The 26,453-nt window shown below is 43.4% G+C and overlaps 1 protein-coding gene across 3 annotated transcripts; it reads left to right on the top strand.

Annotated features, from left to right (window-relative positions):
• Positions 1-17,864: 17,864 nt before the first annotated feature.
• LOC311128192 (toll-interacting protein) lies at positions 17,865-25,852 on the top strand. 3 transcript variants are annotated; one of them, XM_084160204.1, is made up of 7 exons: positions 17,879-18,038; positions 21,084-21,168; positions 21,594-21,743; positions 21,872-22,054; positions 22,238-22,390; positions 22,515-22,602; positions 23,676-25,852. In XM_084160204.1, the coding sequence occupies exons 2-7, from the start codon at positions 21,091-21,093 to the stop codon at positions 23,894-23,896; spliced, it is 873 nt and encodes a 290-aa protein (XP_084016330.1). In that variant the 5' UTR covers positions 17,879-18,038; positions 21,084-21,090; the 3' UTR covers positions 23,897-25,852. The 3 variants fall into 3 exon arrangements, with proteins under 3 accessions (XP_084016331.1, XP_084016330.1, XP_084016332.1); XM_084160205.1 differs by lacking the exon at positions 21,084-21,168 and having other exon boundaries at positions 17,865-18,038; XM_084160206.1 differs by lacking the exons at positions 21,084-21,168; positions 21,594-21,743.
• The last annotated feature ends 601 nt before the right edge of the window (positions 25,853-26,453 follow it).

Genomic DNA, 26,453 nt, shown 5'->3' on the forward strand with positions numbered 1-26,453 from the left:
TCCAGTAGAACCTTCAACTGCGCTAATGTTTCCTCAAGATGCACCTCAGTGAGAACATTCTGCAAATGTGCAGACAGCAGCCTCCAACATTCTTCAGTGATAGTGGGATCGTCTGAAAGGGATGATATGCAGGGATGTAACATAAGGATTTTGGGCACTGGCCAGCAGACCACCATTTCTACATCCAGATCCTAAATCTGTGGCATGTGATGTTGGTAAAGGCAAGATTTCACTGCTGTCAGGCTAGTTTGGCACATTTTCTACTAGCCCAGTCTGAAAAGTACTAGGACTACCTTAATTTCCATCCCTGCTTACATGTACAACATATGCACTTGTGGAACAATACTGTTTGTGTGTTTTTATGGGAAAACATTGAGTCCTTTGTGAGCTAGCTAGCCAACATGTTTTGGAATTTTTTTATTCTGTACAGGCTTCCTTCTTTTCACTCTGTCATTTAAATGTGTATTGTGGAGTAACTACAATGTTGTTGATCCATCCTCAGTTTTCTTCTATCACAACCATTAAACTTTGTAACTTTTTAAAGTCACCATTGGCCTCAGGGTGAAATCTCAGAGCGGTTCCTTCCTCTCTGGCAACTGAGTTAGGAAGGACGCCTGTATCTTTGTAGTGACTGGGTGTATTGATACACCATCCAAAGTGTAATTCATAACTTCACCATGCTCAAAGGGATATTCAGTGTCTGCTTTGTTTCAGTTTTACCCATCTACCAATAGGTGCCCTCCTTTGCGAGGCAATGGAAAACCGCTCTGGTCTTTGTGGTTGAATCTGTGTTTGAAATTCACTGCTCAACTGAGGGACCTTACAGATAATTGTATGTGTGGAGTACAGAGATAAGGTAGTAATTGCAAAATCATGTTAAACACTATTGTTGCCCACCGAGTGAGTCCATGCAACTTATTATGTGACTTGTTAAGAAAAATATTACTCCTGAACTTATTTAGGCTTGCCATAACAAAGGGGTTGCATACTTATTGACTCAATACATTTCAGCTGTTAATTGTTTATTAATTTGTTAAAAAAAATCTAAAAATCTAATTCCACTTTGACATTATGGGGTATTGTGTGTAGGCCAGTGATACAAAATCTCAATTTAATCCATTTTAAATTCAGGCTGTAACACAATAAAATGTGGAAAAAGTCAAGGGGTGTGAAAACTTTCTGAAGGCACTGTAGAAGACCACCATCCACGTGGGACGCACAGCCCGAACACGCACCTCACCACAATTCCTAACCAATGCATATTTTGGTACTCATCCACTATTCATTTGAATGTATTGACAGCTGGAGGAATTGCTTGAGTTGTGCGTACACATTTGGTACTCAGATAGACCCTTAAGTGACCATCTGTTACCATACATGGATAATACGCTGGCATGGCAATATTGTCCTACCAGTTGATTAATAAATGCACTGCTACTTTGTTCCATCTGCTGTACTTAATATTTATATTTTAAAGTAACAGTGGGGATTCCATAGCAATCAATGGTGAACCTGCAATGGTGTGTTCCTTCATCTGCAATTGATTGTATTTGAGCTACTAGAGTGTGCAGCTTTTCCTTTTCTTCTTAAATGATAGCATCTTCAACCACTGATAGTGTGGGGATAGTCTACTCAATGATACTGAGATGAGGGTGGCGCTCTCATTTCACAGTAAGTTAACTCAGGAACTGCAGAAGGAAAAAATAAGTGGAGCCCTCTGTCTATTTAAACCCAAATGAGAGGGAGATGAGTTGAATCAAACTGTATTTAAAAATGGAAACCACAGCCGTCAGATTATGTAAAGGACCAATGATTCATCATTTATCTCATTTAAGTGAGACCTCCCGACTCTGTCTACGTTGTGTAATACTACAGAGACTGATGCTGCGCTCCATTACACAAACACTCTGTGATTCCCCAGCTTCCCCCAACTGTGGAAGTGTTCAGAGTATTCCTGGAGTTTCAGAGAGGGGAAACTAGAGTGAAGAGGCTGACTTTCAGAAAACAGCGTAGTGTATAAGCGTCTGCCTGTATCTTTGCATCTCTAAGGGTTGACCTTCCTCCTCCTCCTCCTCCTCCTCATCATCATCATCATGCCTTACATAATCACTGTCTGTTCTGTTCTCCTTTAGCTTTAATATAATTATGATAAGGGCTGTTCTCCCATCTCCTAGTAACGATCGTAGGTCAACACATAAGCACCTCTGTGGATCCAGACTAAAAAAGATAGGAAAACCAAGCATGGAAAGTGTCGCTGTACTCCTTATTATCCCACAATGCAAAAAGGCAAATCGATATGTGTTTTCAATTCAACTGGATTTTTCATCGTCATCCTAGGTAGCTCAGATGAATGATTATACAAAGCTAGCATAGTCTTGCATGAGAAAACAACAGGCAGTATACAGAATTAGCATATACACCAATAGAGCCATAGCTAGCATGTTTCACCATGTCATCACTTTTTACAAAGTTATCACATTATATATTGATTCAAAGTTCACTAAAATAACTATCCACTATATCAGGTAAGTAGTTAAAGCTGCAACATGTACATTTTGGGGAAACCCAACCAAATTCACATAGAAATTAGAGTTATAGATCTGTCATTCTCATTGAAAGCAAGTCTAAGAAGCAGTAGATCTCTTCTATGTGCACTATTTCTATGCTTCCCGTTCTTAAGTTTCGTTTTTGCGTCTTTTACTTTCGGTTTTGTGCACCTGCTTCAAACAGCTGAAAATACAATATAAGATATTTCATAGCGGTTTAGATGGTACAATGATTTTCTACACTATTCTACAACTATTCGAATTTTAGCAACCAGGAAATGGCAGAGCGAAATTCTGCATATTGCACCTTTAAAGAATATGTTACATACCAACAATGCTACCAAAGGCATAAGACACATTGCACATTGATGGAGATTACAAATGTGAAGTATGCAGAAACAACCACCCTCTTCCAGAGACAGAACAGGAAGCGAGACATCCCACTCCCTATTTTTTTCTGTTTCAATGGAAGTCAATTAACTAGGTAAACTAGACCCAGCTGCTATCGCATTGGTGTCTATGGGAGAGCCACCCCCTTAAGTAGACTGGAAATTATTTTTTTTCCCCCAATGGTAAACGGCCTGAGTGAACTATCTTTATTTATCCACCATCTTTGTCTCTTCCATTAGAGAAACAAACTTCCTGTTTACTGAGGTCACATGGCAGGTGAGGTCAAGGTCACGGTCACAATAGGAAGAAACTGCTTATGGAAAACCACCAGCAGAGGGAGACAAATACGCATGCAACAGAACACCATCAACAAAAGACAGTATTATGAGTATCTGAAACCTCAGTGCTCCCACATTTAATTCACTTAACAGAGTACAACAGAATGCATCAGATAACGATCCTACCAAAAGTTTATTCACTCATACATGTTCACGTGTCTTTTTTCCTCGACCCGTCCTTGGACTGCCCACCTTCATCAGTGTAAGGATGAGGCCCGTCGACTGCTCAGGACCGCAGTACCATAATTACTTTAACTAGACCTTATTAAGAGATAATGGACCTTCAGAGGCACATCAGATCTTATTAAGTTTGACAAATTAGGCCTGAACAACCTACCTGCGAGAAAGGACACACTGAGAATTAAACCTTACACGTGTGTAAGATGAACATATCCCAAATTCAACCCTAGCACTTAGCCCTGACCCTCTAACACAGAGTCCCTAGCCCTGACCTTCTGGCCCAGAGTCCCTAGCCCAGAGTCCCTAGTCCAAATCCCCTACCCCTGACCCCCTAGCCCTGACCATCTAGCCCAGACCCCCTAGTCCTGAACCTCTAGCCCAGACCCCCTAGCCCTGAACCTCTAGCCCTGACCCCCTAGCCCTGACCATCTAGCCCTGATCCCCTAGCCCTGACCATCTAGCCCAGACCCCCTAGCCCTAACCCTCTAGCCCAGACCCCCTAGCCCTGACCATCTAGCCCAGACCCCCTAGTCCTGAACCTCTAGCCCTGACCCCCTAGCCCTGACCATCTAGCCCTGATCCCCTAGCCCTGACCATCTAGCCCAGACCCCCTAGCCCTGACCATCTAGCCCTGACCCCCTAGCCCTGACCATCTACCCCTGACCCCCTAGCCCTGACCATCTAGCCCAGACCCCCTAGTCCTGAACCTCTAGCCCTGACCCCCTAGCCCTGACCATCTAGCCCTGACCCCCTAGCCCTGACCATCTAGCCCTGACCCCCTAGTCCTGAAGCTCTAGCCCTGACCCCCTAGTCCTGACCATCTAGCCCTGACCCCCTAGCCCTGACCATCTAGCCCAGACCCCCTAGCCCTAACCCTCTAGCCCAGACCCCCTAGCCCTGACCATCTAGCCCAGACCCCCTAGTCCTGAACCTCTAGCCCTGACCCCCTAGCCCTGACCATCTAGCCCTGATCCCCTAGCCCTGACCATCTAGCCCAGACCCCCTAGCCCTAACCCTCTAGCCCAGACCCCCTAGCCCTGACCATCTAGCCCAGACCCCCTAGTCCTGAACCTCTAGCCCTGACCCCCTAGCCCTGACCATCTAGCCCTGATCCCCTAGTCCTGAACCTCTAGCCCTGACCCCCTAGCCCTGACCATCTAGCCCTGACCCCCTAGCCCTGACCATCTAGCCCTGACCCCCTAGTCCTGAACCTCTAGCCCAGCGTCCCTAGCCCTGACCCTCCAGACCAGTCTCTAGTCACTTGTATAGACCTGATAGGAGTGTTTAGGTATAAGCAATATGGTGGAAATTCCCAAGCAAGCCAAACACGTGTGTGAGATATAGAATAAAGATTCAAGATTATACATCTTGATACTCTGAGTAGATTCCCACTGTGTTTTCGTTCCATGCAGAGCCATTCCCAGGGGGGTCATACAGCATAGAGCAAGACTTGCATAAGAATGAGCTACCAAATCATTCCTATAAACAAAACAGCATCTTTAACGCAGGTTAACGTTTATTGGGATGAATCTTGTCCTGGAGGCTAAGCTGAATGATTTCCACTAGATGGGACAGCTGCAAAAGTCATAAAATTGTATTTTTGGTATTTTCATTTCAGGTTAGCGTTATGCATACGGCTAGCAGTGATGTTACGGTTAGGGTTACGGTAAGGGTTAGGTTTAAAATCAGATTTTATAACTTTGTGGCTGTGCCAGCTAGTGACTACCCTGCAGAGTCATCCCAATAAATGACAAACTGCATCTTTAACCATGGCTGCAAGACCCACACAAAGTCTTCCCATTGGGCAACATCGTGACTAAGATAACAAAACATTTTTTAATTAGGTTTTTTCATTTGTAAAGAGAGCAGGTTTTTTAACCACACAGTACATCTCAAGGACCATTTCCAAGAACCAACATAGAGAATTACAAAAAGTACCTTTCTCCAAGACCTGAAAAGATCTTATGAAAGCAATTCTTTTTGGAAGAGGTCTTGTTTAGGGTCAAGCAATACATTGTACGCTGAGTGTAATAGATACATTGTAAACGGAGTGTGCAAGGTTAAACGTTTGACAGGGTTGACAGAGAGTTCCTTCTCTCTTTCTCAGCCTCTCTTTCTTCCTGACTTTTTTGAGTACAGTGCCTTGCAAAAGTATTCATCCCCCTTGGCATTTTTCCTATTTTGTTGCATTACAACCTGTAATTTAAATGGATTTTTATTTGGATTTAATGTAACGGATGTCACGACCGTCTGAGGAAGCGGACCAATACGCAGCGCGTTGAGTGAACATGATGACTTTATTAAAGAAAGCACGTAACTACAAAACAAAATACGATCGTGAAGTCCTACAGTGACTAATACTGAACCTGGAACAAAAACCCACAACACCCAAGAGAAAACACACAGTATAAATATGGCTCCCAATCAGAGATAACGAGCCGACAGCTGACACTCGTTACCTCCGATTGGGAGTCAATGACCAAACCTAGAAATAAACGTGACAGAAATGCAACCATAGAAAATCACCCAAAACCCAACAAAACACAATACACCCTGGCTCAAATACAAAAGTCCTGGAGCCAGAGTGTCACAGTACCCCCCCCTAAAGGTGCGAACTCCGGGCGCACCAGCATACAGTCTAGGGGAGGGTCTGGGTGGGCGTCTGTCCACGGTGGCGGTTCTGGCCCTGGTCGTGGTCCCCACCCCACCTTAGTCACTACCCGCCTCCGTAGCCTCCTCCACCTGACCACCCCCCAACTAAACCCCACTGGATTAAGGGGCGGCACCGGACTAAAGGGCAGCACCGGACTAAGGGGCAGCACCGGACTAAGGGGCAGTACCGGACTAAGGGGCAGCACCAGGATAAGGGGCAGCACCGGGCTAAGGGACAGCACCGGACTCAATGGCGGATCCTGGCTGGCTGGCTCTGGCGGATCCTGGCTGGACGGCTCTGGCGGATCCTGGCTGGACGGCTCATGGCTGGCTGAAGGATCTGGCTGCTCATGGCTGGCTGACGGATCTGGCTGCTCATGGATGGCTGACGGATCTGGCTGCTCATGGCTGGCCGACGGATCTGGCTGCTCATGGCTGGCCGACGGATCTGGCTGCTCATGGCTGGCTGAAGGCTCTGGCTGATCCTGTCTGGCGGAAGGCTCTGGCTGATCCTGTCTGGCGGAAGGCTCTGGCTGATCCTGTCTGGCAGAAGGCTCTAGCGGCCCCGGTCTGGCGGACGGCTCCGACGGCTCATGGCAGACGGGCGGCTTAAGCGCCTTTGGGCAGACGGGCAGTTCAGGCCCCGTTGGGCAGACGGCAGACTCTGGCCGTCTGAGGCGCACCGTAGGCCTGAAGCGTGGTGCCGGAACTGGAGGTACCGGGCTGAGGACGCGCATCTCAGGGCTAGTGCGGGGAGAAGCAACAGGGCATGCTGGACCCTGGGAACGCACATAACGCCTAGTGCGGAGAGCCGGAACAGGGCATGCTGGACCCTGGGGACTCACATAACGCCTAGTGCGGAGAGCCGGAACAGGGCATGCTGGACCCTGGGGACTCACATAACGCCTAGTGCGGGGAGAAGGAACAGGGCATGCTGGACCCTGGGGACGCACATAAGGCCTAGTGCGGAGAGCCGGAACAGGGCATGCTGGACCCTGGGGACTCACATAACGCCTAGTGCGGAGAGCCGGAACAGGGCATGCTGGACCCTGGGGACTCACATAACGCCTAGTGCGGAGAGCCGGAACAGGGCATGCTGGACCCTGGGGACTCACATAACGCCTAGTGCGGAGAGCAGCAACAGGACGCACAGGACTCGGGGGACACACAGGAGGCTTGGTGCGTGGTGTAGGCACTGGTGGTACTGGGCTGGAGCGGGGAGGTGGCGCCGGAAATACCGGACCGTGCAGGCTTACTGGCCCCCTTGAGCACTGAGCCTGCCCAACCTTACCCGGGTTGATGCTCCCCGTCGCCCGACCAGTACGGGGAGGTGGAATAACCCGCACCGGCCTATGTGGGCGAACCGGGAACACCATGCGTAAGGCTGGTGCCATGTACGCCGGCCCGAGCAGACGCACTGGTAGCCGGATGCGTTGGGCCGGCTTCATGACATCTGGCTCAATGCTCACTCTAACCCGGCCGATACGTGGAGCTGGAATGTGTCAAACCGGGCTATGCCTGCGTACAGGAGACACCATGCGCTCTACTGCGTAACACGGTGTCTGCCCGTACTCTCGCTCTCCACGGTCAGTCCAGGGAGTAGGCGCAGGTCTCCTACCTGACTTCGCCACACTCCCTTTTAGCCCCCCCCCAATAAATTTTTGGGTAGTACCCACGGGCTTCCAGCCTCGACTCCGTGCTGCCTCCTCATACCGCCTCCTCTCGGCTTTAGCTGCCTCCAGCTCTTCACGAGGGCGGCGATACTCTCCCGGTTGTGCCCAAGGACCCTTTCCATCCAGAATCTCCTCCCAAGTCCATGAATCCTTGATAGGCGTCCATAACTCCTGTTGCCGCTTGACACGCTGCTTGGTCCTTTTATGGTGGGTTTTTCTGTCACGACCGTCTGAGGAAGCGGACCAATACGCAGCGCGTTGAGTGAACATGATGACTTTATTAAAGAAAGCACGTAACTACAAAACAAAATACGATCGTGAAGTCCTACAGTGACTAATACTGAACCTGGAACAAAAACCCACAACACCCAAGAGAAAACACACAGTATAAATATGGCTCCCAATCAGAGATAACGAGCCGACAGCTGACACTCGTTACCTCCGATTGGGAGTCAATGACCAAACCTAGAAATAAACGTGACAGAAATGCAACCATAGAAAATCACCCAAAACCCAACAAAACACAATACACCCTGGCTCAAATACAAAAGTCCTGGAGCCAGAGTGTCACAACGGACATACACAAAAGAGTCAAAATTGGAAGTGAAATGAAAAAAATAACTTGTTTCAGAAAATTCTAAAAAATTAATAACGGAAAAGTGGTGCGGAAATATGTATTCACCGCCTTTGCTATGAAACCCCTAAATAAGATCTGGTGCAACCAATTAACTTCAGAAGTCACATAATTAGTTAAATAAAGTCAACCTGTGTGCAATCTAAGTGTCACATTATCTGTCACATGATCTCAGTATATACACACCTATTCTGAAAGGCCCCAGAGTCTGCAACACCACTAAGCAAGGGGCACCACCAAGCAAGCGGCACCATGAAGACCAAGGAGCTCTCCAAACAGGTCAGTGACAAAGTTGTGGAGAAGTACAGATCAGGGTTGGGTTATACAAAAATATCTTTGAACATCCCACGGAGCACCATTAAATCCATTATAAAAAAATGGAAAGAATTTGGCACCACACAAACCTGCCAAGAGAGGGCCGCCCACCAAAACTCACGGACCAGGCAAGGAGGGAATTAATCAGAAAGGCAAATAAGAGACCAAAGATAACCCTGAAGGAGCTGCAAAGCTCCACAGCGGAGATTGGAGTATCTGTCCATAGGACCACTTTAAGCCGTACACTCCACAGAGCTGGGGTTTACGGAAGAGTGGGCAGAAAAAAGCCATTGCTTAAAGAAAAAAATAAGCAAACATGTTTGGTGTTCGCCAAAAGGCATGTGGGAGACTTCACAAACATATGGAGGAAGGTACTCTGGTCAGATACTAAAATTGAGCTTTTTGACCATAAAGGAAAATGCTATGTCTGGCGCAAACCCAACACCTCTCATCACCCCGAGTACACCATCCCCACAGTGAAGCATGGTGGTGGCAGCATCATGCTGTGGGGATGTTTTTCATCGGCAGGGACTGGGAGACCGTTCAGAATTGAAGGAATGATGGATGGCACTAAATAAAGGGAAGTTCTTGAGGGAAACCTGTTTCAGTCTTCCAGAGATTTGAGACTGGGTCGGAGGTTCACTTTCCAGCAGGACAATGACCCTAAGCATACTGCTAAAGCAACACTCAAGTGGTTTAAGGGGAAACATTTAAATGTCTTGGAATGGCCTAGTCAAAGCCCAGACCTCAATCCAATTGAGAGTCTGTGGTATAACTTAAAGATTGCTGTACACCAGCAGAACCCATCCAACTTGAAGGAGCTGGAGCAGTTTTTCCTTGAAGAATGGGCAAAAATCCCAGTGGCTAGATGTGACAAACTTATAGAGACATACCCCAAGAGACTTGCAGCTTTAATTGCTGCAAAAGGTGGCTCTACTAAGTATTGACTTTGGGGGTTGAATAGTTATGCACGCTCAAGTTTTCTGTTTTTTTGTCTTCTTGTTTGTTTCACAATACAAATATTTTGCATCTTCAAAGTGGTAGGCATGTTGTCTAAATCAAATGATACAAACCACAAAAAAATCAATTTTAATTCCAGGTTGTAAGGCAACAAAATAGGAAAAATGCCAAGGGGGGTGAATACTTCCGCAAGCCACTGTATGTGTTGGCTCTGCTGGGACTCATACTCGCCCTCTTTTGTTCTACCTTTTGCTCTTTCCCCCTCTTCCTCCTTTCCCGCTCTCTTTGTGTAGGACTGATCGTGGGCTTAGGGGTCTGATAGGTCAGGTCCCCTGCAGGGTCAGAGGTCATGCAGCCTTTCCCTAGCCCAGAATCCTCTGCGACCCACACCCCCTGCTGTGTATTCTGGGTCCATGTTACTTCCTCTCCTCTCCTTCACACACACACATACACACACTTGATGATGCCATTGAGAAGATAGAATATGTACCCTTGTCTGGTGAAATAGTGCAACATACACAAAAGACTGAATTATACGTTCCTATTATACAGTATAAGCACAACATATGTTCAAAGCACAGTTGTTTCTATGGCTCATTGTACTGTGTTACAGATAAAGGTCCAACGCACTCTTTAGTTATGATAGTCTCTGTTTCTCTTTCTCCACACATCTTTGAATAACAATGAAAATCATTTCTTCACCCACTCCACCTTAGACATATCCTCCTCCTGTGTTATGAAAAGGATGCATCTTTTAATTATCTTTCTTCTTAAGCTTTCTCTGTGCTGCTCTATATATAATATCACTGCATGGTAATTCCCATTGGTGGAAAAATAAGAATTTCTCAGAATCTTCAGCCCTCTCTGAACTGTCTAGATGTTAGTCAAATCTGCCATGCAATCTATCCTAATTGAGTAAATGGTGACATGAGTGCTCCTGGGCAGGCTAGAACCAGCGTCGTGGCCCGCTAAACCCTACACCGCCCCTAATTGAAAAGCTTATAAGGGCAATGGGTAAGCTGTTAAAGAGCGCTCAGAGAGTCACACTCCTCAGGCCCACTCCCAATCACACACTGAGAAGAGCAGGGGGCTCAGGCTCCACTGGTGCCATAACATTATGATTTGGGGCTTACTAAGCAGAAAATATTCAACTCCATTTTACAAGCTCAGTCAATGTTGCAACTTATATAGGTGATGATGATGATCACTCCCAAATCAGTTCTGGGACTATCAAATGACTTCTCTATCCGTTACTAAAGGGAAAACATCCAGGGCAACTCTTTGCTGAGCCCTGGTGGAAAGATAAATAAATTAACTACAGGCTACCGGCATCACACACACACACAAACACACACACACCCAGAGCACAGCCTGTCAGCACTTTCAATGAATAATCTCAGCCTCAGTAGATATGTATTTAATTCCACTTCTCCTCTCTTTGAGGGATCTCCTGCCTCATCTGCATCACTAATCCAACAAGCTCTCACAGTCTCACGTCAGAATTAGACTTTCATCCATGTTTCTCAAATGTCAAATTTCGAAGTTGTTCCAAACGTCAAATTTCTAAGTGTTTAAGGTTAAGTTTAGTCATTAACTTTTTAAGGTAAGGGTTAAGGTTTGGGATAGGCTTAAAACAAAAATCTAAAAAACAACTTTCTATTGCTGGATTCAAACATGCAATCATTTGCACAAGAGGCAGATGCGTATGCCTATCCACCATCCCTGTCTACAATGCCCTGGCAAAACCCAAACCTACTTGAAGGTACCAGCGCTGACTGTTTCCCTCTAGTGGCCGGGTTCCACATGAAAAGAAGTGTCCGGTTTCCACGTCATCTCCCGACATCCTCAGATATGGATGGACGTCAAATACTGACCGGCTGACCTGGCTGCACTAATCACTCAACATTACACTACAACATCAAATAAAATTGTATTTGTCACATGCTTCGTAAACCACAGGTGTAGACTAACAGTGAAATGCTTACTAACAGGTCCTTTTCCAACAATGCAGAAATATAAAGTCGAAATAGTGACATGAGGAATAAATACACAGTGAATAACAAATAACAATAACAAGTCAAAATAACATGGCTATATACAGGGAGTACCAGTACCGAGTCGATGTGCAGGGGTACGAGATATTTGAGGTAGCTGTAGGGGTAAATTGACTAGGCAACAGGATAGATAATAGACTGAGCTGTAGCAGCAGTGTATGTGGAGAAGTAGCAGCAGCTTATGTGGTGAGTGTGAAAGTGTGTGTGTGTGTGTGTGTGTGTGAGTGTGTGTGGTGTCAGTATGCATGTGTGCGCATGTTATGTGTGTGTGGGCATATGTAGTGTGTGTGTGTGTGTGTGTGTGTCTGTATATACACTGAGTACAAAACATTAGGAACACCTGCTCTTTCCATGACATAGATTGACCAGGTGAATCCAGGTGAAAGCTATGATCCCTTATTGATTTCACCTGTTAAATCCACTTCAATCAGTATAGATGAAGGGGAGGAGACAGGTTTTAAGAATGATTGTTTAAGCCTTGAGACAATTGAGACATGGACTGTGTAACTGTGTCATTCAGAGGGTGAATGGAAAAGACAAAATATTCAGGTGCCTTTGAACGGGGTATGGTAGTAGGTGCCAGGCGCACCGGTTTGAGTGTGTTAAGAACTGCAACGCTGCTGGGTTTTTCACACTCAACAGTTTCCTGTGTGTATCAAGAATGGTCCACCACCCAAAGGACATCCAGCCAACTTGACACAACTGTGCATTGGAGTCAACATCGGCCAGCATCCCTGTGGATGTCCATGCCCCGATTTATTAAGGCTGTTCTTAGGGCAAAAGGAGGTCCAACTCAATATTAGGAAGGTGGTCCAAATGTTTTGTACACTCAGTGTATGTGTGTGTTGGGGTGTCAGTGTAAGTATGTGTGAGTGTGTTGGTATAGTCCAGTGTGTGTGCATAGGATCATTGCAAGAGAGTTAGTTCAATAAAGGGACAATGCAGGTTCCTGGCTTCAAAGTAACTGTCCAGGCTCAGTCTTATACAATGTGTTCTGACTGCTGAGTGGCTTAGTAAAACCTCTCAGTGTCTGATCTCAACCTCTAGGGCCCTGTCTCTGCCAGCTCTATGGTTCATGCTCCCGGTTAGCAGCATCACTCTGGCTTTTACACAGTCCGCCCATGGAGGGAAGAGCTGAATACAGGCCCTTTATTAATGTTGCTTACTATTCACTCTTATTACTCACTAGAGTATACAAGGGCTCAAGAAGAGTGTGGAGGTGTGTAGCGAGACAACAGGTGCCCACAGAGGAATGATCGAGCCTTCAAATAAGTGATAACTTCCACCCCCCGATGCTCCTCCTGAGTGTGGCTGTGATTACTGGCTGGTGACCTGTCATCGCTGGTGTTATGAGTGACTCAGCTCCTTCATTATATTCCCCTCTCTGCCCTCGGTGGAGAAGACAAGCTGACTGGCTTTTATTCTGGGCCTCTCTGTGGCATACTGATCCACCAGGCCAGAGACGGCTAAGCATGCCTCATTCTCTTCTCCTTTTCCGGGGCAGATTCAAAATATAGTCCCCACTGGGCAAAAACTGTTTGAATCAACATTGTTTCCACATTATTTCAACCCAAAAAAGTAATGTCATAACGTTGAATCAATGTGGGGAAACTCATTGGATTTGCTAAAAGTCATCAATGTACTGTAAGAGTATTTCGTATTTTTTTCATCTAACGTTTAACCTAAATCTTAATGTTTTGTTGATTTCACATTGAATTCACAATAGTTGACAACTAAACCAAATGTAAATTAAAACTAAACGTTGAACTGACGTCTGTGCCCAGTGGGTCCTGTCTTAAACTCAAACTTGAGTTGAAGGTTCTCTTAAAATGCAGAGGAAAATAATTGTGGGCACACTGGAATTCTCTCTCTCTCTCTCTCTCTCTCTCTCTCTCTCTCTCTCTCTCTCACACACACAGACACATACACACACAGGGCCGGCCCTAGCCTGGGTATGTACCCTGCATGCCTGGTTGGTAATTCGGCCATGATTACTGCAGGGTTTAGGTAGCTAGCTAGACTAACTTACCTAGCAATCTAAAAAATGTTGGCTGACATGGGCCAATTGAGTGACTGACAGTGACTGACATAACTAGAGGAAAACTGCTGAACAGTAAGTTGAGACACCGACTGAGTTTTTGGTCGGGGCCCCCAAGTGGCTGCTTATGTCACTTATAGAGAGCAATAGTAATGGCATCTTTTTGTAGGCACTAACTCCGCCATGGCTCGTTGGCCAAAGCCTATGGGGAAATGAATGTTTTTTTTTGTAGGGTTTCTGGATAAACGCAGAAAATACGGTATTAGAAGGCTTAGAAGATCTAATACATTTTTGTACTATGAGATAATCTTCATCAGCTAACATCACTTTTTTTTTTTTTATGTTGAAGCATGTACTGTATGTAATCAAAACAAGCACATACCAACTGGGCAAAAACTGGTTGAATCAATGTTATTTCCACGTCATTTCAACAACAAAAAATGTAATGTAATGACGTTGAATCAATGTGGAAAACTGATTGGATTTGAAAAAAGTAATCAACGTAAGGGAATTTTGTCTTTTTTTCACCCAACTTTTAACCAAAATCCAATGACATGGTGGCATTGTTTGTTGATTTCACATTGAATTCAGGTTAGTTGACAACCAGGGTTTGGAACCAAAATGATTTTCCAATAATTTGTTCTGAACAGAACCACCATTTTTTTGTTTTGTGCCACTGTTCCGACCAGCAAAATAAAGTTCTGAACCGGTTCGTACCCAAAAAAGTACCAGTTTATATCGTTCCTTTCTGTTCCTTTTTAAACCTGTGAAATCAACAGTTTTTTACATTTAGCTCATTAAATTACTTCACCAGTCAGTGTGGATAGAGCAGGCAAGTTAGTTGTTTACATGCGTGATGGACAGACAAGTGTAGCCTATGGAGCAAGATGCGACTGAAATTTTGCGGGTGGGGAGAGAGCGAGAAAAGGTTGAGGAGGAGGTTAGAAGCACTGGGCATCTTGTTATGACGTGCATTATATGAATTAGGTCCACAGAATTATACCTAGGAGGAGCGGCTTCAATGGAGGAACTTTGAATGTCCTTTGAGCTAGCTAGCTAACAAGCTTGACCTTTTTGTAGTTAATAAATCCAACGTGAAATGTGATAACTAGGCCTATAGTATCCTTCACTAGCACTGAAAAAGTTAATCCATTCTTCTCTAGCTAAGTAAAAATCTCTCTCCCTATCTTCTGAATCAAGCTTGTAACTTCAGTACAGTAGCCTATGCTTTGGAGGGGGGAGGGGCAGGTAGCCTAAACATGCACAGGCAAAGATTTTCAGTTTGCAGGCAGACACTGGAATAAGTTTCTGAGTGACAGAGTGAGGGCTTTGCATGTGCACTTTGTTGCATTTTGTTGTGGGACTAGAAAAAAATGCCTGGAATGTAAAATAACGTTATTAACCGGTTCCCATGCTTTTATAATAACGATTATGTTCTGGAACACTATGGATCACTTTCGTTCCAGGTACCGTTTCTGTTCCTTGAAAATTTTCATTATTTTCAGGTTTTCGTTTCTGTTCCCTGAACCGGTTCCAACCCACATTGACAACTCAACCAAATGTAAATCAAAACCAGACGTTGAACTGACGTCTGTACCCAGTGGGTAAAGGCTTTATGATTCATTAAGGTCATGTTAACTGACTGATATTATCTCATAGAACAAAGATCTCCTAAGCCTGTGTTAAGGGGCAGGTGGAAGAGAGTGGCCTTTTATTGTCCCCAGCACAAGGTGCACCTGTGTAATGGTCATGCTGTTTAATCAGATTCTTGATATGCCACACCTGTCAGGTGTATGGATAATCTTGCCTAAGGTGAAATGCTCACTAACAGGGATGTAAACAAATTGGTGCACAACATTTGAGAGACTTAAGCTTTTTGTGCGTATGAACAATTGCTGAGATATTTCAGCTCATGAAACATGGGACCAACACTTTACATGTTGCGTTTATATTTTTGTTCAGTGTAGCTAGTTGTAGTAGGCTAATGTTAACTAGCTGGCTAATCGTTGCCCATGAAAGGAAGTTAGGCTAGCGAGCAAGCATTTTAGCCAGGTAGCCTAGGACAACAAAAACTAAAAGCATGTACTGTATGACAGAGTCATAGGCCATTTTGGCAACATGAAAGAGAGGAAAATGGCATTGGCGTTTCTCTACAAGTAGGGTGAGTCAACATGTTTTTTCTACTTACACACACACACACACACGCACACACACACACATACTCACACACGGACAGCCACATGATATTTAGCTTACGTTGATTGGACTAATTTGGTTTTGGAATATATTAGTTGTCACTGTATTAGACTAAGCATACTGTAGGTGATTTAATGATATTGAAATGTTGAAATTGAAATGGTGCTGGAATAGTGGAGGCAGCTCATGTTTTCTTTGCAACTTGCAGTAACTCTCCAGTGTTCTAAATCAGTAGTTGTTTAGTAGTCTGAACATTTTGAAAACATTAACTTGATTGACTGTTATGATGAGTTTCTGGTATTGAGAAGTTCAAGATGCAAGAATTTACTTAGACATTCTGTGGAGATTTTACCAAGTATTTATTTGATCACGAGCCCGTGGGTTCATCTAACAAACGGACATAGCCTTGCCCCATTGTCAGTTGAGCTGCCCACACACACAAATCTCACATCTTTCATACTCTTGGTTACACATTTCTTCAACCACATCTGGCCATCATCAATGAGCACTCCCATTCTTTGATGTTATTACTCTTTACCCCAAGTCAGTATATCCTGTCCATCAATCATGCTATCCTAAACATCAGTAATCTCCTTTGACATAACAGAATGTAGACTCTGTGGCACCAAGCCAATTATCTACTAAATCTAACATGGTCCCCTCCCCACGATACTATGACATGACATCATAACACTATAAAAACCTCATATCATTGACCATGCTGTAGGTCATGTAACAGTTGTTTACATCCAATATGCTTTGTGGACTCTGTATGTCACGGTGGCAAGGCATATGAACTAACAGGTTATAGATCAAACAACGCAATTATCATAAAACATAGGTTGTAATATGGCTTTTTTTTTCTTGGCTTGGCTTCCCCAGTGATTCTACCCCTGCACCGCTACTGAGTCTGAACAGCCAAAAAACGCATGGAATCAGATATATCAAACCACAGGAACCAGGTTTGTATCTGACTTCAAACCACCTATGAAGGTGGTTTGAAGTCAGATACAAATCTGGTTCCTGGCCATGTGACTTGTGTCTGAATGGTAAAATCTTATTTATTTGCCCTCAAGTGGTTTTTAGACTGTTATTTGGCATGTCTTGTTGCTTGCTAGCTGCTTTGTTGACAGTTTGACAAGAACATGTAGTAGCTAACTAGCTTGTTAATTGTTTACAAACAAATTAGTGAATGTGCTAGAAAGCTAAACAGCTAGCTAGCTAGCTAGTTGACTGCTGTGGCCAAAAAGGGCTTGTTTTGAATGTTGGATCATCTTATCCTTAGAGGCTTTAAAAGTGTTCTTACGCTATGATTTTGAACATTCAAAGCAAATGTGAAACGTACATGGCAGGCATTGTTGTCACATTAGCTTGCTACATAACTTCTGAGTGATAGGAAGAAGCAAGAGCACCACCGCCAATCTGCCTACTACACTGCTACACCACTGGCACTGCACGCACACCACTTGTTACTATGAGAACTAGTTTGGCCATGTCAACTAATGACTGCTGTCTGAAATCCGATTTTGGTCACTTGTAACTTGCTGTTTGGACAGTATTCCAAAACGGATTTGAAAAACGAAACTGATTTGAGCATTAAGGCCTGCAGTGTGAACAATATGTTATACTCACAACTCACTTCAATCTAATAGGATGAACATAATGGCTGTTTTTCCTCTATGCTCATATATGACAGATTAAAGCAAATTCTGGCTGTTCTGTTTTTGTGAACATGAAGGAGAGAAGCTATTGACTATTATGGACGTTTGAGACGCACTATATGTTTCTCTCGCCCAAAGCACACTGAAATTGCGACTGCACGCTTACTGATGTCCTGAAACGCACCCATCAGAAGCGGAACGAAGTCAAGTCAGCTGATCATCAAACCAGCCCTGACAGGATTCTTGGCGTGACACGATTGGATAGCTGGGGAGCTTGAGTTGTTTACTTTTTTTGCTAGTCATTTTCTAACTGTATACCGTTACAGTAGGCTTTCGTTATTTGTGAAACGGACACACTTTAAAACGGAATGAGTACTACCATTAGCACCCAACGAGGACAGGTAAATATAACGACTAACGTTAGCTAACAAGCTATAGTAGCTAGCTAACGAACACGGATCAACACCATTTTAGCTAACATTAGCTTCAATTATCACTCGTTTTCAAATTAACCAAAATTGGCCAGATTAGCTGTAGCTAGCTAGCTGCAACGTTTTAATGAAACAGCACCGTAATGTTTGTTGATTTAACAAATGTTAGCTAGCTACAGTAGCTAACAAACTTCCAGCTAGCTACATTAGCTTCAACAAGCTAGCTTGCTGGGTGGGTAGTTTTTACGTTAGCCAGCTAATTTAGAAGCCTAAAGTTTGACAAGTCTCTCTGGATATAGCCATCTAGCAAACGGTAGCTAGTTTGCGCTCCTTAGATAGAGCTTGCCAGGAACAATAACCAATGGCAGAGTTAACATTAGGCTAACTAGCTATGTAAATTAGCTCGCTACTGGTTAAATCTAAAGTCAACTAGCTAGTTATCTAGCTAACTACTGTATTCACAGGAGCCTTAGGCAAATGGCTGTAGCTAGCGTCTGTATGGCCGGATTAGCTAACGTTACTCGCCCAGATTTAAACTTGCTTGAGTTTATCAGGACACAGCTAAACCAGTGTCGTCTGTTAGCCATTTGAGCTGAAGCCTAGGCATGAGGTATTAAGCAACATTTTACTGAACCACCTCTATAGGGAAGCGATGGAGAGGCAGGGCCAAACTAGATCTGATGATGTTGGACCGGTTTCCCAGACTGATTTAACCCTGGACTGAAAAGCATTCTCAATAGTAGGGTTTTGGGGACTAAATGAAACTAGTTCTGGCATAATACTTTGCATTCCATGTTATAGAGAAACTTCTCATGAACACAGAACTTTATTTCATGAGGATATGACTTATTTTCAAGTGATCGAAAAATGTCGCTGACGGATCTGAATCCCTAGTCAATATAAGGGACCAAATCACCTGACACGTTTTGTCCAATAACTAAAGATAGGGTGGTCATATTGTTATGACATTTTCAGGGTTGATGTAGAACACAGAGATGATTCAAATAAAATTATTTACTGGGTAGTTCGAGCCCTGGATGCTGATTGGTTGACAGCCTGCTCTAATTATGTTGGTAACCAGTTTATAATAGCAATAAGGCACCTCTGAGGTTTGTGGTATATGGCCAATATACCACGGCTAAGGGCTGTATCCAGTCACTCCGTGTTGTCGTGGCTAAGAACAGCCCTTAGCTGTGGAATATTGGCCATATACCACACCTCCTCGGGCCTTATTGCTTGATTAAATGTATTAAATTAAAATGCTGTATTATGTAAATTAGGCACTTAATATGCAAATTAGGCAGTATGGAACACACAATTACAGTAATGAAAGCCCAATAATTTAAAGTAGGGATGGTCATATTATTAACAAATCTTAATGTTTTATGCAAAACAGAGTTTGTAACAATTTTAAACAATTTATGAAATTAGAATAACTTTTTGTACGATTTATAAAAATGTGATACTTAATATGCTAATTGGTCTGTACGGAATAAACACAAAATACAGCATGTTAAACCTATACATTTAAACTAAGGTGGACATTGTTAACATATATATTGATGTTTTATGCAGAACTGGGAGTTTACACTGAGGAGTAAGGTGCAGCCCATGTGCGTGTACACACACACACACACCAGGGGTGTTAAGAGTACATATAATTGGGATTAATTACATAATCATTTACATAATTGGGATTAATTACATAATAACAAAAAGCAGGCTTACTATTTAGTATTTACCAATTAGCAACTGTTAGGCGGGATATATCACAGTTATGTTGTATTTAGTAGCCCAACTGATTAGGCCTGGAGTGCCAAATAATAGGCCCAACCCTGTGCCACCTGCATACACACTCCACACATCCCACACACACTCAAACAGCACCCCCACCAGCACACACACACACAGTGCCTAACACAGACACACATTTCTCAGAATCCTTACACAGCACCCACCAACACACACACACTACATCACACATAGCCTAACACAGACACACACTTCTCACTATGTCTGAACTGTCACACAGTAGGCTACTAGTGTAATAACATAGCTTACTTCTAAGGTAGGCCTACGTCTGAGTTGGGTTTCATTTGTAATGTTATTTTTTGGTGTTGATGAGTTTCTCTGGTGAAGGGAGGATAAACTGCACTATTTCCAGCAAATAATTAGCCTAGGCTCAGAAGAGACAGAGTGCACTGCCTGCTAGCCAGCTGCAGAAAGATAGATGGGACACATTTTCAATTCACTGGTATTTAGCTATGTTTTTACCGATTGTAGGCCTGTCGCCACTGAATTCTTGTAGTTTTTACTTGAAAGAAAAAACCATGAATCACAGAAATTACTGGTGGCATAATACTGTCAATGCTGCACAGCGCTGCCTCTCACCCCAGTTGCCTCAGCGAATGGCGTCAAGCACTCCCACAAAGCTAGCAACCTAGCACTCATCATGTAAATGGCGGTGGCGGAACAAGAATTTGGAGCAATCCCTGACAACCCATACATCAAATCGTAGCTACAATACAATGTTGCCAACTTAGTGACTTTGTCGCTATATTTAGCAAGTTTTCAGACCCCACCAGTGAGTTTTATTGGTAAAATATTCTAGCGACAAATTCAGCTACTTTTCAGGCTGCCTTTTGGGGAGTCACGGTGGGTTTCTATGGTTTTGATAGCATTTAGCGACTTTTCCCAATACATTCTGCCGCAAACAAGAGTGGGAGAAGCTGTCTGTGCAACAGAAGTCACAGCAACAGTGCACACAGAGGCACAAGGGGAGGGGGTGTGCGCCGGGAGACGGGGTTCAAATGCTACGTTGGGGACCGCAGCTGTGCCGCAAGGCAAAACGTCATCTGCCGACAAATCAAGGAGCCAATAGTTGGTCTCGCTGAAAAATAGTTGGAAACACTGGCTACGAAGCTCTACTTTGTAACCTGCTATGTTTTTTTTGTATCTCTGAAGAAATGGTTCAATGATAGAGCTGAAAGAAAATCGTTTTACCTTATATTTCAGTCCAAGGATGTCCGATGCCCATGAAACACCCTCAGGACTTTCCCAACATTTCTTAGCAATACAACGTCACATCGATCTTACTCTGGTAGGTTGAGGAATACCTTCCGCCAAGAGCAAATATGAACACTGATTTTGCGGGTTTCACAAAAAGGTCTGTCCCACAGAATTTAACGTTCTTAGCACGGCACTTGCTTTAGATTTGGGCTCATATCACGTAAATATCATAACATACAGTATTGGGATTTTTAGAGATGGGTAACAACTGCCACATTAATGTTTTCAAATGATTAATGTATTTTGACGACCACATTATTGACATTTAGTGAAAATAGATTTGTTTACTCCTGTTCTTTGTAGAATTCTAGCATAGCGTCCATTGTTTGTCGCGTCACCTAACACCCTATCAATGGTGTGTCCGGGAAATCGCTGCATAGTGTGACCCTTTTCTTCCTCTAGTGTAGTTTGCCTGTCCTCACTCTCACAATTCCTCCGCTCCTTTCGTCTTTTTAGGTATACATTGGGGAGTTGCCCCAAGACTTCCTGCGTATTACTCCCACTCAGCAGCAGCAACAAGTTCAGTTGGATGCCCAAGCAGCGCAGCAGTTGCAGTATGGGGGATCCCTGGGCACTGTAGGACGGCTTAGCATCACTGTAGTACAGGTAGGGTGTTTTTAACTGTGAATCTGCTTGGTCTTTCCCTAGTATCAATACTTATTGTGTAACACAAGGTTATTAATGCAGTGGGAATGTTTTCCTGTGAATCACTGTTATGTCCCTCTTCTCTCCAGGCCAAGCTTGCTAAAAACTATGGTATGACACGCATGGACCCTTACTGCAGGGTCCGACTAGGGTATGCTGTTTATGAAACACCCACAGCCCATAATGGTGCCAAGAATCCACGATGGAACAAAGTTATCCAGTGCACTGTCCCACCTGGAGTAGACTCCTTCTACCTGGAGATCTTTGATGAGGTGAGGAAGAAGGAATTAGAGGGTGGTGGGTGAGGAGAAGATCCTAACGTGTTATTGGCTCGACAACTAGGCCTGTCTAGAGTTATTGATAGCAATCTACTTTGAGTGTTTCTTCTTGATGATCATCCATGATTTTAGAGACAAGTTACTGATTTGAGGTGTTTGTGCTGGTCACTTTTCCAGAGGGCATTCTCGATGGATGACAGAATTGCATGGACACACGTCACCATCCCGGAAGGCCTGAGAGAGGGCAGTGTGGTTGATGAGTGGTACAGCCTCAGTGGCAGACAAGGCGACGACAAAGAGGGCATGATCAACCTGGTCATGTCTTACGCTGTGAGTTCATAAAACACACATGCTCACATTGTACATTGTCATTGTAGTACAGTTTGAAAGTGATTGATTGATGTCATTTTACAACTTGCCCCTTATCTCTTCCTAATGGCTCTCATGCTTTCAGAACATGCCAGCAGGTATGCACATGTCTCCACCTGTTGTCCTCATGCCCACAGTCTATCAGCAGGGGGTAGGATACGTACCCATTGCAGGTGAGTAGAACCATACTCTCCACTGAGACATAGTGTTAGGTTTAATTTCTGGTACAATAATCCAGACGGTCTCCAAGAAAACTTGTGCTAGATCTATTCATCACACTGGGTGTTGCAGCTGCAAAAGCACACATACAGGTAATAACATGACTAGCCCCCCCTTCTAAGTCTAGGATGAACAATCAGTCTCTGTTGCTGGGCAGGAACTGAGTCTGTTCCTCATGTTGGTGTTATCATGTCCCAGCTTGAGTCCGGAACCTTCGCACTCCTCTGTGCCTTTCACAGGTCTTCTTATCAGTCAGCCCTTGAGTTATGGAGGGTACACATTTCTACAGGCTACTGCAATCCACTAGATAATTACACTTCTCATACACAAAGAGCCTAAATTTAACACTAATTTCAATCTCTAAGGATATATAAAAACGGTATATTCATATTCAGAGTATATAAGTATAGATCTAAAACAGTAAAGATATAAGACAGTGTTATAGAACAGTAATTATGATCTATCAGCTCTAACTCTATCAGCCCTATTCCACCCTTATGGAGTCATTTTTGCCCTCAGAGACAGGCCCCCTTTCCTTCTGCCCAAATACAATGCACATAGATCTTTCCATCTAACCAATAATATAATAATTACTACTGCTAGGCTAATTATACAATTATAAACAGATTAAAACGGGCTCAAGTCAGTCTTCAACAGTTAGCAATCTTGGACAGAGACACTGCAGCCATCTAAGGCCCGATTCTATTTAGATTGCTTGTCTACTTTCCAAGCCAAATTGGTAGAGACAAATGGAAGTGGGCATAGCGTGTCTTATGTAAATTAAACTAAAGGACGAAACAGACCACGCCTCTGACTGACCACAGAACATTGTCATTTTCTGTTCATTTTCCCAACTATTCTACATGTTGAATTGCCACTGCTCATCAGCACCCAGCAGGTGATCTACTTACTGCGCACGGCTGATGTTTATTAGTGTGTGTGTTGCCCTTAAGAACTGTTGACCTGTTTAAATGATACATTTAATAGATTGTTGCTTACCCATTTCTCTCTGGTTTGCTCTTCTCAGGAGTGCCCACTGTATACAACCAGGGAATGGTGCCCATGGGTATGCCTGCAGCACCCACTGTCGCCCCACAGGAGGCTCCCTGTAGCGAGGAGGATCTTAAGGCACTGCAGGACATGTTCCCCAATCTGGACAGGGAAGTGATCCGCACTGTAATTGAGGCCCAGCAAGGTAACAAGGATGCCGCAATCAACTCTCTGCTGCAGATGACAGAAGAGCTGTAACAGTGGAGCCACACATAGAGCCACTGTGGCGGCCAGAACATTGCCCATTCACATCAACAGCACCCTGCACAGTTTGTAAATATGCACTCAGGCCTGCGAGCTCTCAACTGTCACTCACACTAAATAAAATCCAGCAGTTTTTTTTCCAACCATAAGCAGATGTTCAAATCTGAGGTGTCAAACATTTATACATCTGTATACATTACCATCTGTATTATGAAACAATGTATAGCTTTGTTCCCAGTCCACATCTGGGATTGGGACAAATTGGTTTACCTACTGATAAGTGCTGTGATGGCTGGTTGGCTTCTCAATTTTACATTCCACTTTACTCAGAATGGGTTATGTACAATTGATGTTGATGCAGTGCTATGTGGGGGTAATAAAAAGTGCTATGTGGGGGTAATGAAAGGAATTGATCCTGCAGAAGCTTTAGATCTTTGTGAAAGCAGTTGTTGTGCGACATTGTTGAGCGCTCCCAAGCAAGTCTTCTCTGTATATGTGTATTGACCAGTACTGTCTTGAGCCTATCTGTGTTATATATATATATATCTGTATAAATATAGTTCTATATATTCAAAAGATTATAAATTATGAAGACGAGATTTAGGTATGCAGTGGTTCAGAGCAGAAAGAGGACTTATCACAATATAACAAACCGCGATTACTTAGGAGATGTGCAAATCCCCTCATAGCCACACAGCCAATGCCTAACAACCTCTCAAATGTTAAGGTTCATTTGCCACCATTCCACTCTACTCTGGATAATGCCATGTGATTTTGCACGTCTCCAAACAAAAATGCCTCTCTGAATGTTTCAATATCACTGGTCAGTGGCTTAGTAACTGTGGTGGAAGAATATATCATGGTAAACCAATATCAAATAATTACATGTTAATATCGAATTATTGAAAGCAGTGAAGAAATAAACATATGACTGATATCATCCTTTCCCTTAACCCATTCTGAATTCACAGGCTTTATTGCGAACCGTTATAGGCTGTGAAAATCCCTGCTGGATTAATAAACAAAATTGTGTGCACGACCAAATTATATTCAGAAAATGTGTAAATGTTGGTATGATTATCATACAAATAAAATGTAATGTCCTACCACTACCATATATATTTATATATACACACACACACACACACACATTTAGAGGAGACTTGTAAAGATCCATTGACATGAGGCATTGAATGTTGCCGTCCCCCCAAAGGTCTAATTTTAACATGGGGTTTTCATTTGATATTTGTATTTGCTTAATCTTCAAAGATGTGCATATATTTTTCCAAGGAAAGATCCTCTGTTGTGGTTTGATTCACAAAAACAATTGTTAGTTCATTTCATTTATGCTTAGGCCATACTCCATGAGTGTCATATGTAAAATACTTATTGTTTTAATTTAATAGACTTCATTGATTTTCAGTGATCCCAATTCTGGGCACTTATGTTTGATTGATTGCTCTATCCCCTCTTGATTTAATAAATTCCTGTCTACCTAGCACTTTCATTTTATATGTTAGGTTTTCTTCTCTGTTTTCCCCCATACTTGTCCCATTCGCATAGACATATTTTGAACATGATTGTGTCATGTTTAGCCAGACGTCTGTATAACTCCTAACACTTCCAATGTTTAGCCATTCTACTTATTTGTTAGTTCATAAGTAAATGTACCTTCCTAAGCTAAAGAGAGCATAACATTTATTTCACTTTTACAGTCCTTTGAGATCAATGTGCACAAGGATGTTCGAAGGCGCTCTAGCGAAGTTAGGAAGGTTGTTCTGATTCTGTTGCAATGGAATGGCAAGGCTATGTGCTAAAGCAGTTTAATGGGTTATCTGGTTTGAATGTACAAAACTTTTTTGGCATCAAATTATGTTTGCAATTTGACATTTGCTCTTGTTTCCTTTACTCATGAATTATTACATTATGGAAATAAAGGTTTAGTCTACATTTGGTTGGTCTTGCAGTGTATATCTCATCCTACTGGTTTGTTTGCCGTGCCATTTTTAGACTTTGAAATTGATATATTGATATATACCAAATTATTTATTTATTTATTTACTATAACTTAGAAATACCTCATGAGTTTAGTTCAACTGTCGTACCCCATCAGACCCCAAAATATAAGCGTGTTTTACTTCTTTGTTTGTAAACAATATAATTGTAAACAAACACTGTATAGACTCAACATGATTAAGGCCTAGATTCAATCCGGACTGTGGAAGATCTGTGTTACAGCGGTAATTTTCGATTGAGCCGACAAATGCTGTGTTTACCGTTAATGTGGTCTCTGCGATCGCTGGAATATTGCCTTTAAAATATGCATATAGTGGACAAAACGCGATCGGATTGAATCTGGCCCTTAAACTATAATTATGATCTCATGGATGGTCGGTTCTTACATCTATAGCTCTATATGAATTTGAGAGTGGTTACATTTCTCCAGCCCTATCCCTCAGCTTTGTCTGAACTGCAGATTGCCCCTTTAAATCCCACCATGTTGTCAATGACACAAGAACGTCACTACCCTATTCTAGCTACATATTTTATT

The sequence above is a fragment of the Coregonus lavaretus genome, assembly GCF_964263955.1.
Source record: "Coregonus lavaretus genome assembly, chromosome: 4".
Lineage (NCBI taxonomy): Eukaryota > Metazoa > Chordata > Actinopteri > Salmoniformes > Salmonidae > Coregonus > Coregonus lavaretus.

Excerpts from the sequence above, each read along its gene's own strand:
- LOC311128192 (XM_084160204.1), top strand. The coding sequence starts at position 21,091 with ATGTCCGATGCCCATGAAACACCCTCAGGACTTTCCCAACATTTCTTA. Across the intron at positions 21,744-21,871 it reads TTAGCATCACTGTAGTACAG|GCCAAGCTTGCTAAAAACTA; the intron begins GTAGGGTGTTTT and ends TCTTCTCTCCAG. Across the intron at positions 22,055-22,237 it reads ACCTGGAGATCTTTGATGAG|AGGGCATTCTCGATGGATGA; the intron begins GTGAGGAAGAAG and ends TCACTTTTCCAG.